Source organism: Schistocerca cancellata, chromosome 9 (assembly GCF_023864275.1).
Source record: "Schistocerca cancellata isolate TAMUIC-IGC-003103 chromosome 9, iqSchCanc2.1, whole genome shotgun sequence".
In the NCBI taxonomy this organism is placed as follows: Eukaryota; Metazoa; Arthropoda; class Insecta; order Orthoptera; family Acrididae; genus Schistocerca; species Schistocerca cancellata.
In genome coordinates, this window is record NC_064634.1 from 441,484,415 (window position 1) to 441,498,147 (window position 13,733).

General features: G+C 40.6%; 1 protein-coding gene across 1 annotated transcript in view; it reads right to left on the reverse strand.

Annotated features, from left to right (window-relative positions):
* The window catches only part of LOC126100464 (fatty acid synthase-like), a 443,119-nt gene that overhangs the window by 228,094 nt on the left and 201,292 nt on the right, over positions 1-13,733 (reverse strand). The window contains exons 17-18 of the mRNA XM_049911071.1: positions 11,532-11,777; positions 278-454 (exon numbers count right to left, since the gene is read on the reverse strand). Of these exons, the coding sequence (XP_049767028.1) occupies positions 278-454; positions 11,532-11,777 (423 nt within the window). The remainder of the gene's footprint in view (positions 1-277; positions 455-11,531; positions 11,778-13,733) is intronic.

A 13,733-nucleotide genomic window follows, 5' to 3' on the forward strand; every position in this document is an offset into this window, starting at 1 on the left:
GAATGTATGTGAGTGTACATATTTAATATAGAAGATATATGACTGAATAATGATGGAAATTAAGTTTTATAGTTTCAGTTCTCAGATAGTTAACATGTAACAGTAGACATCGTTTAATTTTTCTCAATATACGCAAAATTCTGAGATACAAGAGTTGTGACTGGGTAGAGACCATAGGGCTAGAAAATCATAAATAATTGGATGCATCAACCATGGAGTTTCTATACAGTTCACAAGAGTTGCAAATTATATAAATGGAGAAACTAGCAACATATACCTCCATCCTCATCACAATTGGCAGCAAGTTCTGTATGCTTCGTGAAGTCAGCCACAATTCTCTTTATTTGTACTGGGACATACAGGTTGCGAGTGTCCTGCTGGAAGATGTTTATTTGCAGCATGTTGTCCATATATGCAACCCAGTTCTTCTCCCATGCAATGCGACCAACAGAAGCTTTACATATAAAACATAGTCTCTTATTTTCTATTCATGTAAGAAAGAACAGAGTGTTACACAAAACATTGTTTTGTTATACATAACATGAGAACAAAGTTGCTTACTGCAGCATTTTAAATTATTAAATGTGAATGGACAAGCACTTGTTGTGATTATAGAGCTATTAAGTATATTTGTAAATCAACAAACACACTTTATGATTATGAATGTATGTATTGAACTGCCAGTTAGTCTCTTGGTTAATATTTTTTTCTGTAAATTGTATCCAAAAATATACTTTAAATAATGAAAAATAATGACCAGTGTCAAAGGCAATCTGCTTTTTAGACATACAAGAAGAAAAGTAAAATTAAATTTTATTGATACAGTGATAACATTAAAACTATCAAAATAAGATGAAGATATAATAGGTATAGAAAGTCACAAGATTAAGCACGTGATGAAATATATACCTGCATGAACATTCTACAGTTCTGCATTTAAATAGTGGAAGAGAAGACAGGTTCTGTGTTTTTCATAATGCATCATTGTACACTTAATTTATCCCCAAAGGAAGATAACTTTCATCATTAAATATAAAAGTGTATATTTTCCTGTTTGATATATAACAGATGATGTTGCAGAATTGAAAGAATAAAGTGTGAAGTGCTTTGCTGATCAGACTGTGATTACAAATATCATAATGAAACTGTAAAGGAACAGCAACCCTACACCACACTCCCTGTGATTCCTTTGCCTTGTATTCATCTTTGGTGATGAAAACTCTTTCACTTGTTCTTACTCTTTGGGTGTGCTTACATGGGAGACATTGGATTCACCATAGTTAAACATCTCCATGATATGACCCTGACATACAACACCCAGATTTGACAATCATTTTAGAAAGTCTATCAACTTTTGTGGTCATATGGAGACTGAGCTTGAGTGCCTCCCATGGCATGATGCTCACATCTGCTATATTTGCTGCCAAACTTAATGATTCTCAGCAATAATGTGAGTGGTTGCTGCTTTCGGTATCAAATTACTTCAAGGCATTAAACTAATGTGTAGCTAACAAGGTTATCTTTGTTTCAGAAATGCTTCTGCAAATGCACAATCATTGTTTGTGCCTTGTTAATATTAACATATTGAAAATTATTTGTAAGTTGTGCGGCAGTGGATAAGTCATGTCTTCCTTCCTCTTATTCAATTTGACCTGTTTATCGACTTCATATTAACTGATCTGTTTATTCATTTGAGAACCATATACCTAAAGTAATGTTGTCTAGTTTCATATACAAAATATATGTGCTCTGCACACCAGAATAATACACGTAATGTTACCATAACACTCATCTGAAACTGAACAAGATTTTAAATATGGAGTATTTTTGTGACTATGGTAGCCATTCTTACACACAAATTAGAGCATCAACTGATATTTTCAATAGGTACATTCACTGCAATTTTGGAAACTATGTTGCCATCTCTTCCTTTGAAAGTGAGAACCTTCAATTCATACTCGTTATACACGTAATTATATATATTGATTATTACAGAGCATACTTTTAACATAAATAAAAATGTAATAGAACCTTTTAGAAAAGCGAAGGTACAAAAAATAAAATAAAATAGAAATAAATAATTATTAGAAGTAGCAGGACAAGAACAAGCACATCAGCTATACTTCTTGCCATAACATGTCATCTTAAACATTATGCCACTGTGGACACTTGCAGTTTGTGATTCTGTCTCCCACCTTGAAGACTCCTACTGCTATTATGTTTTTATCTTATATTTAATTATAACAAATCATACCAATAATAATGAATATTTGAGAGATTCTCAATATCTGAAGTATAATATATTCATAAAAGATTGCAGTTTGAAACCTAGCTAATATGAGATTCGACTAAAAAGGCATAATCAAATATGGCTTCTCCCACTTCTCGTAAGGGAAATTCCCCATTGCACCCCTCTCAGAATTAGCGGTCAAATGGACCAGTGGATAGCCTGTCAAAAACTGAACACAAATCAAGCATGAAAACAAGAAGAAAGTGTACTGAACTCTGAAAAAAGAAGCAAATAAGAAACAGTGAATGGTCCGAACTCAAGATATGCAACAATGACAAACTGCAAGAAGCACATCATCATGGTTGTGTTGTCACAGTGTTGGACTGCAAAGCAGGCAATTCATGTTCAAATTTACTATGTGATCCCCCTCGAACGCATGACTGCAGTCTCTGGCAACTGAAACCACACTGTGAGCAGCAGCACCAATGCATGATGGAAGTGGTGACTGGGGGCAGGAGGGGGGGGAGGGGGGTGGTAAGGAGAAGGCTGGGATGGGAAGGGGGAGGGATAGTATGGTGGAGGTGGTGGACAGTGAGGGACTGCATGTCAGACAATTGGCAGTGCAGTGGGGGGGGGGGGGGGGGGAGGGGGGGAGTAGCTGAAAAGGAGACAAATAAAAAGACTGGGTGTGGTGGTGGTGGAATGACGGCTGTGTAGTGCTGGAATGGGAACAGGAAAGGGCCTGGATGGGTGAGGACAGTGACTAACAAAGGTTGAGGCCAGGAGGGTTACGGAAACATAGGATCCATTGCAGAGAAAGTTCACACCTGCACAATTGAGAAAAGTTGGTGTTGGTGGGAAGAATCCATATGGCACAGGCAGTGAAGCAGTCATTGAAATGAAGGATGTTATGTTTGGCAACGTGTTCAGCAACACAGTGGTCCACTTATTTCTTGGCTACAGTTTGTCAGTGGCCATTCATGTGGACAACAGCTTGTTGGTAATCATGCCTACATAGAATGCAGCACAGTGATTGCAGCTTAGCTTGCAGACCACATGACTCGTTTCACATGTAGCCCTGCCTTTGATGGGATTGGTGATGTTAGTGACCAGACTGGAGCAGGTGGTGGTGGGAGGAAGTATGGGACAGGTCTTGATTTCTAGGTCTATTACAGGGGTATGAGCCAGAGGTAAGTAATTGGGAGCAGGGGTTTTGTAAGTATGGACAAGTATAATGCGTAGGTTTGGTGGACGACAGAATACCACTGTGGGAGGGGGGTGAAGGATAGTGGGCAAAATATTTCTCATTTCAGGGCACAACGAGAGGTAATCAAAACCCTTGCAGAGAATGTAATTCAGTTGCTCCAGTCTTGGATGGAACTGAGTTACGATGGGAATGCTCCTTTGTAGCTGGACTGTGGGACTTTGGGAAGTGTTGGGAGACTGGAAAGATAAGGCACAGGAGATTTGTTTTTGTACAAGGTTATAAGGATAATTACAATCAGGGAAGGCTTCAGCAAGAGCCATGGTACTCTTCGAGATGGACTGCTCATCATTGCAGATGCGACAACCACAGGTGGCTAGGCTGTACAGGAGGGACATCTTGGTATGGAATGAGTGGCAGCTGTCAAAGTGAAGGTATTGCTGGTGGTTAGTAGGTTTGATATGGATTGAGGTACTGACATAGCCATCTTTGAGCTGGAGGTCAATATCTAGGAAGGTGGCTTGTTGAGTTGAGTACGACCAGGTGAAACAAATGGGAGAAAAGTTGTTGAGATTCTGGAGGAATGTGAATAGGGTGTATTCACTTTTGATCCAGATAGCAGATGTCATCAATGAATCTGAACCAGGTGAGGGGTTTAGGTTTCTCGGTTTTTAGGAAGGATTCCTCTAGATGGCCAATAAATAGGTTGGCATAGGATGGTGCCATGTGGGTGACCATAACTGTACCCTGGATTTGTTTGTAGGTAATGCCTTCAAAGGAGAAGTAATTATGGGTGAGCATATAGTTGGTTATGGCGACTAGGAAGGAGGTTATGGTTTGAAATCTGTCAGACATTGGGAAAGGTAGTGTTCAATAGCAGTAAGACTATGGGCATTAGGAATGTTAGTGTACAGGGAGGTGGTACTAATAATAATAAGCAGGGCACCGTGTGATAAAGGGACAGGAACTGTGGAGAATCGGTGGAGGAAATGGTTGGTATCTTTTATATAGGAGGGTAGGTTCTGGGTTATAGTTTGAAGATGTTGGTCTATGAGAGCAGAGATTCTCTCAGTGGAGACACAGTAACCAGTCACAATGAGGTGTCCTGGGTGGTTAGATTTATGGACTTTAGGATGAATGTAGATGGTAGGAGTGCACGGAGTGGTAGGGGTGAGTGGAGTGATTGACTTCAGGGAGAGGTTCTGGGATGGGCCTGAGGATTTGAATAGTTACTGGAGATCCTGCTGCATTGCTGGAATGGGGTCACTGTGGCATGGGATGTATATGGAAAGAAGTCCTTCCGCCAGGTAAGTCTTGGGGTTACATTAGAGATTAGATTAGATTTGATTAGATTAGATTAATACTTGTTCCATAGATCATGAATACGACACTTCGTAATTATGTGGAACATGTCAGGTTAATAAAAGATGTCTGTACAAGATATTACATTACACAAAATATCGCATGACACTAATGTTTAAGTTGTTTTTTTTTTCCCTTAATTTATATCTAAAAATTCAGTCAATGAGTGGAAGGAGTTGTCATCTAGAAATTCTTTTAATTTATTTTTAAATGTTGGTTGGCTATCTGTCAGGCTTTTGATGCTGTTTGGTAGGTGACCAAAGACTTTAGTGGCAGCATAATTTACCCCTTTCTGTGCCAAAGTCAGATTTAACCCTGCATAGTGAATATCATCCTTTCTCCTGGTGTTATAGCTATGCACACTGCTTTTACTTTTGAACTGGGTTGGATTATTAACAACAAATTTCATAAGTGAATATATATACTGTGAGGATCCCTAGATCCTTAAATAGATGTCTGCAGGATGACCGTGGGTGGGCTCCAGCAATTATTCTGATTACACGTTTTTGAGCAATGAATACTTTTCTACTCAACAATGAATTACCCCAGAATATAAGGCCATACGAAAGCAGTGAATGAAAGTAGGCATAGTAAGCTAATTTACTGAGATTATTGTCACCAAAATTTGCAATAACCCTAATAGCATACGTAGCTGAACTCAGACGTTTCAGCAGACCATCAATGTGTTGCTTCCAGTTTAACCTCTCATCAATGGACACACCACAAAATTTTGAAAATTCTACCTTAGCTACAGACTTCTGTTCAAAGTCTATATTTATTACTGGAGTTGTGCCATTTACTGTACAGAACTGTATATACTGTGTTTTATCAAAATTTAAAGAGAGTCCGTTTGCTGAGAACCACTTAATAATTTTGTGAAAAACATCATTTACAATTACATCACTTAGTTCTTGGTTTTTGGATGTTATTACGATACTTGTATCATCAGCAAAAAGAACTAACTTTGCATCTTCATCAATATGGAATGGTAAGTCATTAATGTATACCAAGAACAGTAAAGGACCTAAGACCGAACCCTGTGAGACACCGTACTTGATAGCCCCCCAGTTTGAGGAATCAGCTGTTGTTTTAACATTACATGAACCACTTATTTCAACTTTCTGCATTCTTCCAGTTAAGTATGAATTAAACCATTTGTGCACTGCCCCCCCCCCCCCCCAAACCATAATGATTTAAAACTTCCTGGCAGATTAAAACTGTGTGCTCAACCGAGACTTGAACTCGGGACCTTTGCCGAGCACTTGCCTTGCCCGCGAAAGGCAAAGGTCCCGAGTTCGAGTCTCGGTCGGGCACACAGTTTTAATCTGCCAGGAAGTTTCATATCAGCACACACTCCACTGCAGAGTGAAAATCTCATTCCATAATGATTTAGCTTATCTAAAGGAATTCCATGATTTACACAATCAAAGGCCTTTGAGAGATCACAAAAAATACCAATGGGTGATGTCCGGTTATTCAGAGCATTTAATATTTGATCAAAACAAATATTTGTTCAAAACAACAGTGGTGGAGCCTTTGACTGCAGGTAGGATTATAAGGTCAAGATCAGTTTTTAGATGGTGGACTGTGATTCTTTCAGAAGATGTAAGGTTAGTTTGCATTTGAGGGATTTGTGGAATGATAGTGAGGCAAGGTAAGAGGTTAAGAAATTCTGGAAAATTAACGGGGGGGAGGGGGGGGGGTTGGGAGCAGTGTGGTGGATCACCATTGGATGGAGGAGTGAACTGAGTTAGGGAAGATTCCTTATTGGTCTTTGGTTGAGTCTGATTGGTAGGGTTGGAGGCGAAAAAGTGTTTCCACTGTAGTGACCAGGAGAAGGAGAGAAGGCCTGTAACAAGTCCTGCATGACTGAATTTGGGAGAGGGCAAAAGGTGAGGCCTTTGGAAAGGACTGATGTTTCTGTGGGGCTAAGGCTTCTGGAGGAAAGGTTTGTGACTGTGTTGCAGGTCTGTTTAGGTTCTGGATTCTGTGTGGTGGTGGTGGGAGGGAGTTTTGGAGGGTGGAGTAAGTGTAGTAGGTCTGTGAGATATGGTCTGTTGGCTATGAGGGGACGTGGGGGAAGTTTGGAGGTTGTAGAGGTGGTGGACAGTGGTACTCCAAGGCAGGAGTAGGAAGTGAGTAGGACGGACAGCTTTTTGAAGTGGCATTGTGCATGTTGCTCAAGTTCCTATAGGGCAAGAGTTTCAATGTGTGTTATGGGTTCCAGGAATTTGGGATTGCATAGCAGGAGAATTTTGTGAATGGAGTGAAGGTACTGCAAGGAGGTTTGGCCTTGATTGATATGGTTTTGCAGGACTATGCTGGTGAGGGCTAAGGACTGGTAGAATCCGAACCGATGGAGGTAATTGTGGAAGGATAGGTGGTAGCCAGAGTTGGGTAATTTGATGGTAAGGCCATTAGGGGAGGATTCCATGATCCAAGCAACAATGCAGGAACAGTATGTAGGACTGGGATCTGGCTAGGGATAAGGAAACTTTTCTGTTATGACGCAGATGGAAGAAACAAGGTTACATGGTGGTGGAAAAATGTGGAAAATTATGTAAATAATATATAATTATATCCAAAACATTTTGCAAAATTACACCCAAATAAGAGCAACAATTTACAAAAAGAATGATACGGATGCAAGAGGCAGAAACAAGATGAAATCTCAGGGAGTCAAGGATAACGAAAGGCAAAAACCAACTAAAATTAGTGAGAAGTTACAAGAATAAAAATAAAGAATAACTGATGAAAAATATATATTACTGTGGGTAGCAGGTCTGATGGTGGATAAGTGTGAATAAAGGGGACACCTGATCTGGCTGGATGGCAAAATTAGGAGTTGTGAACTGAGATAGAATGGAGAAAGTGTAGGATTATGGTGGGGGGGGCACAGGGGGGGGGGGGGGAGGTTTATAGGATGAGACACAAGATCATGGCTGCGGCAGTTAAGACGCAAAAATATGGGAAATGATGCAGGGAGAGTGATCAATTTAAAAGTATAGGATTAATGTGGGACATAAGATGCTGCACCATCTATCAGCATGGTCTTCCAGCCATCTGTTGTGCATGGCTGGGATGGCTGATACAATGTGGCTCATAAGTTGAGCATGCAGTGTGGTCTGAAAGGTGACAAGAGAAACACAGGAAAGAAGAGAAAGAAGGACGGACATTGTGTATAGTGATGAAAAGGAAAATAGTAACAAAGGAAAACAGCATTGGGTTAAGATCAAAGACAAGCTGCCAGGCAAAAATCGGAGTGGTGATTGGGTGGGTGTAATGAGGAGGCTGGGGATGGGAGGGGGTGGGATAGTATGGTGGGAGTGGCAGATAGCGAAGTGTTGCAGTTTAGATGGAGGGTAGGAGAGAAGGTGCGGAGGAGGGGAGGGGCTAAATAGTGGAAAGGAGAGAAATAAAAATAAAAATAAAAATAAAAGAAATTAAGAGACTGGGTGTGGCAGTGAAATGACGGATGTGTAATGCTGAAATGGGAACAGGGAGGGGGATGGATGGGCGAGAACAGTGACTAACAAAGGTTGAGGCAAGGAGTGTTTTGGGAATGTAGGATCTATTGCAGGGTAAGTTCCCACCTTCGCAACTCAGAAAAGCTGGTGTTGGTGGGGAGGACCCATATGGCACAGGCTGAGAAGCAGTCATTGAAATGAAGGTTATCATGTTTGGCAGCATGTGCAGCAACTGTGCCCCCACGGAGAGAATCTCTGCTCACATAGATCAATACCTTCAACCTATTACCCGGAACGTATCCTCCTATATAAAAGATACCAACCATTTCCTCCTCCACTGAATCTCCACAGTTCCTGCCCCTTCACCACACGGTGCCATGCTCATCACTAATGATACCACCTCCCTGTACACTAACATACCTACCTTTTGCAATGCACTATGGATTCCAAACCAACCACCTTCCTAGACACCATGACCAATTATATCCTCACCTACAATTACTTCTCCTTTGAAGGCATTATCTACCTGCATGGCACCATCCTATGCCAACATATTCATGGGCCATCTAGAGGAATCCTTCCTAAAATCCCAGAAACCTAAGCCTGTCTCCTGATTCAGATTCACTGATGACATCTTTGCTATCTGGTTCAAAGGTGTGGTCACCCTATCCACATTACTCCAGAGCCTCAACAACTTCTCCCCCATTTGCTTCACCCATCAAGCCACCTTGCTAGATGTTGAACTCTACCTCAAAGACAGCTACATCAGTAGCTATGTCCATATCAAACCTACTAACTGGCAGCAATACCTCCACTTCGACAGCTGCCACCCGTTCCATACCAAGAAGTCCCTTCTATACAGCCTAGCCACCCACAATCGTTGCAGCTGTAGTGATGAGCAGTCCATCTTGAAATATACCAAGGGTTTCACTGAAGCCTTCACTGACTAATTATTCTCCCAACCTTATACAAAAACGTATCTTCTTTTTCCAGTCTCCCACCATCTCCCAAAGTAACAACCATCCAGGCACAGAGGAGCATTCCCCTCATGACTCAGTAACATTTAGGACTGGAGCAACTGAATTACATTCTCCACCAGGTTTTTGGTTACCTCTCACGGTGCCCTGAAATAAGAAATTTCCTGCCGACTATCCTTCCCACCCCTCCCACAGTGGTATTCGACCGTCCACCGAACCTATTCAGTCCTAACACCATCCTTACACAACCCTTGCTCCGAGTCCCTTACCTCTGGCTCATACCCCTGTAGTAGACCTAGATGCAAGACCTCTCCTATAAATCCTCCCACCACCACCTACTCCAGTCCAGTCACTAACAACACTTATCCCATCAAAGGCAGGGCTATCTGTGAAACCAGTCATGTGGTCTGCAAGCTTAGCTGCAACCACTAAGCTGCATTCTATGTAGGCATGACTGCCAACAAGCTGTCTGTCCTCATGAATGGCCTCTGACAAACTGTAGGCAAGAAACAAGTGGACCTCCCTGTTGCTGAATATGCTGACAAACGTAACATCCTTCATTTCAATGACTGCTTCACAGCCTGTTCCATATGGATCCTTCACACTAACACCAGCTTTTCTGAATTGCGCAGGTGGGAATTCACCATGCAGTATATTCTATGTTCCTGTAACCCTCCTTGCCTCACTATCATTAGTCACTGTCCTCACCTATCCAGCCCCTTCCCTTTTCCCATACCAGCACTACACAGCCATCATTCCACCACAACAGCCAGTCTTTTTATTTCCCTCCTTTTCCACTTCTTCCATCCCTGCCACCATCTGACCTGCAGCATTTTGCTGTCCACAACACCCATCATGCTATCCCTCCCCTTCCCTGCCCCAGCCTTCTCTTTACCCCCACCCAGTCGCCATTCCTATCATGCACAGGTGCTACTGCTCGCAGTGTGGTTGCAGTTGCCTGATACTGCAGTCATGTGTGTGAGCTGCGTTTGTGTGTGTGTGTGTGTGTGTGTGTGTGTGTGTGTGTGTGTGTGTGTGTGTGTGTGTCGAGTGTTGACTTTAATTGTGAGAGTCTTTTTGATGTCCATATCTGCAACTCAGCATCTCCGCTATATGATGAGTAGCAAATTTCCATCTATGATTTGTTACAATCAAGGAATTTAAGAGTTCCAAAATGGAACGCAAGAGGCATAATGTGTGGTACTTGTGTAGAATTTGGAGGCCCCTTTGTTACACGTCACTGTTGCACATGGATGTTAAACCTTCAGAGACACAAATTTGAATACAGTGAACAGACACATGAATGACCAGATGGACAGTTTGTAAACTTGTGTGTATGTGTGTGAATAATAATAATAATAATAATAATAATAATAATAATAATAGCAGTGTGTAAGAGAGTTTTGGACCCAGATCTCCCTCTTTGCAGTCCAGCATTGTGGCCACATGACCATGATTCCACAGTCATTCAAAGTCGCTTGATGTTGCACATGTTGAACTTGGACCATTCACTATTTCTATTTTGCTTCTTTTTTTCCAGAATTAAGTACACCTTCTTCATGTTTTCATGCTTGATCTGTGTTCAGTTACTGGCATGCAATCCAATGGGCCATCTTACCACTAAATTTGTGAGGGTGCAATGGGGAGTTCCCCTTGCCAATACGTGATACAAACACAAAATTAATGGACATCCCAGCATGTTGAAATTGGGAATGTACACATTATAGTGATGTCACAGAGTAGTATATATGAGGTTTGGCTAATGTATCCCACACTTGTATACTTTGTTGTTAAGTGTGTCACATATTGTTCTTTACTTTAGGGGAAAAATTATTTAAAAATATTTTTTCTGCTTGCCACCACACTTTTCTGCCCATTTTCTCAGCAACTAGGAAGTTTACTTGTTGGCATTATGAGATGATAACCTGGATTGTAAGTGAAGCATTGCATGATGCAGATGTAATAAAGCAGAAAGATGTCTGGAAATATGCAATTCAATGACAATGCTGAAACATATTGTACTAATTAAGTGCAATCATTGTAAAATTATAACTGATTAGTCTAAAATTATGAGACTTGTTAATAATATGCCTGACTACAGTCAGTTTTTTCATCATTGATAGATGATATTTTTATGAACTCAGCTAGAAAGACATTATATTATAATTTAGAAGGAAATATGGTTGTCTGTAATCATAAAATCAATATATGACATCACAAAGGTGCAATTAACTTCTGTCCTGCACAATTGTACTGTAATTGTTGGTTTATTATCTAAGAATGTCTCCTACCTGAAGGATCCAGACTAATCAGACTCCGGAAAATTCCATTGTAATTGTAGCCCCTGAGTCTCATCTCCTTATATATATCCTTTTTATCCATGGGAACACCAGGTGCTGGTTTTGGGGGCTCCAGCCCATCACTTATCATAGGAGCACCACCCAACCAAAAGCGACCAGTCACAATGACACTTCCTCCCTCCATAATTTCAAATTCATTAGTTCCAGAACTAGTCATTACTTGGAACACAAGTGCCGCTAAACAGAAAATGAAGCAAAAATTTATAAAAAAATATTGAAACACCATACAGAAACAGCAACAGAGCAAACAATATTGACTGACAGAACAGAATTAAAATTATTGTAAAAATATGGTTGTAATCCATGATATTATGGAATGCAGTAACATGAGAGTAATGTCAAAATAGTGACAAATATTTTAGGTGTAAGATTTGCTTTTTTAGAACTCAGAGTAAAAACACTGTAACACAAAAGGGTAGAAAATTTGAATGTTTATACAGAAAAGGATAATATCTCCATAATATATATTTGCAGGCATGCAACACATTGGAAGGGGAGAAACTGTTTAACAAACATGGTATAAGATAACTAATAATATTCTACAGTCTTTGAAAGAGATACCAATTGGAGTGTAACCTGAAAGTAAATACCGTAATTTTAGTTTTTGAAGCTGGATATTCACATTTGATAGTACAAGACATAGAGAGAAAAGAACAGTAGCAGTTGTATCACAACTAAATATACTGGATTATATAAAAGACTCAACATACAGGGCAGAAACAGATTGGGAAAAAAAGAGAACTTGTCAATATAAGCCAATTTATTACTGTTATACAAATATCTGAGAACTGAACTGAAAGCATGGAGCTATGTCACATAAGTAGAATATACATGGTGTATAATGAATGAAAGAAATTCCTTATTATTACAAATAATGTCAAAATTACTTAATCACAACTAGACTCAACAAACACTAAGAAGTTACATAACACAATGGCAAAGATAAAAAGACAACAGCCACCAAACAAATACCTCTCACACTTCTATATCATGTAGTGCAGGTGCACGAAAAAGTATCATTGTCACACAGCCCTCCTCCAACCCTCTTAAACTGCAAGCCCCTAGGATGCATTGATACTCAAATTTAATCAGACCCCCAGCACTTCTGTGTTTGTCAGGTGTTTCAGTGATTCTGACAGTTTTGTTTGTGGTGGTGACATACATGTCTATTGTGTTCATGTCCTGGATGATGTGCTAGGCATCCTTTCAGTTTGTTTTGCGTTTGTTGTGTCTTGATGCACTGGCCTGAGATCATGGCAGGTAAAATCCATGCTGGCTTGTTGCATTCAACCAATACCTTCATCAAAACTGTCATTCTACAATATTTCCATGGTGTGCTTGTCTCTATGCAACACCAAAATGCCCAGTATATGGTGGTTGAAAAGGATGACTCTAGGGAGTCTGTTTGTAACATTATGTAAGAGCAATCATGTAAGTCTGTGTGTACAAATACCTTACATGTGCCATGGTGGAAAGTCAATGGGCACATATATTCGTGCAGTGAAGTTTTAGCTGCTGCACATGCTATATGAGGTCCCTTGAGTTTGACAGTGCTGTTGGTACTAAATAGTCTGCTGGAATCCGTAGCAGTTTGCAGTAAACCATCTCAGCCACTGACACACCAATATCAGGTTTGTGAGCTGTTAGCAGCCTTGATGACACATCAATGCTGCTTTCAAAGTTCTGTGTTACTGTTCCACCATACCAATATTGGTGGGTGATAGCTAGTCATTCGGTAGAGTTGGAACCCGCACATTTTGGCCAGCTCCAAGAACAGTATGGACTGAAACTGATATCTCTGACCAATCATAACTTGGAGTGGATATCTAAAACATACAACCCAAGTACACACAAACGTCTTCACTGCAGTTTCTGGTGATATCTCAGCTGTTTGAGTTGCCTCTGCCCACTCTGTTCATCTACACACTGGTCAAGTGCTGTTCAGATTGCCAACTGATCAGTCCACAACAATAGCTAACTCTACGTAGTGAACAGGGCGGGCAAGTAACACTGCCTGGCTGAGGTTTAATTGCAGACCTCTAAATGCTTTGTCCATTTCTAGTGTCCACTTAATCAGTCATCGACCCTTGCCATTGTGTCCCTTGAGTGCATCCGTGAGAGTTGTGCTTGCAC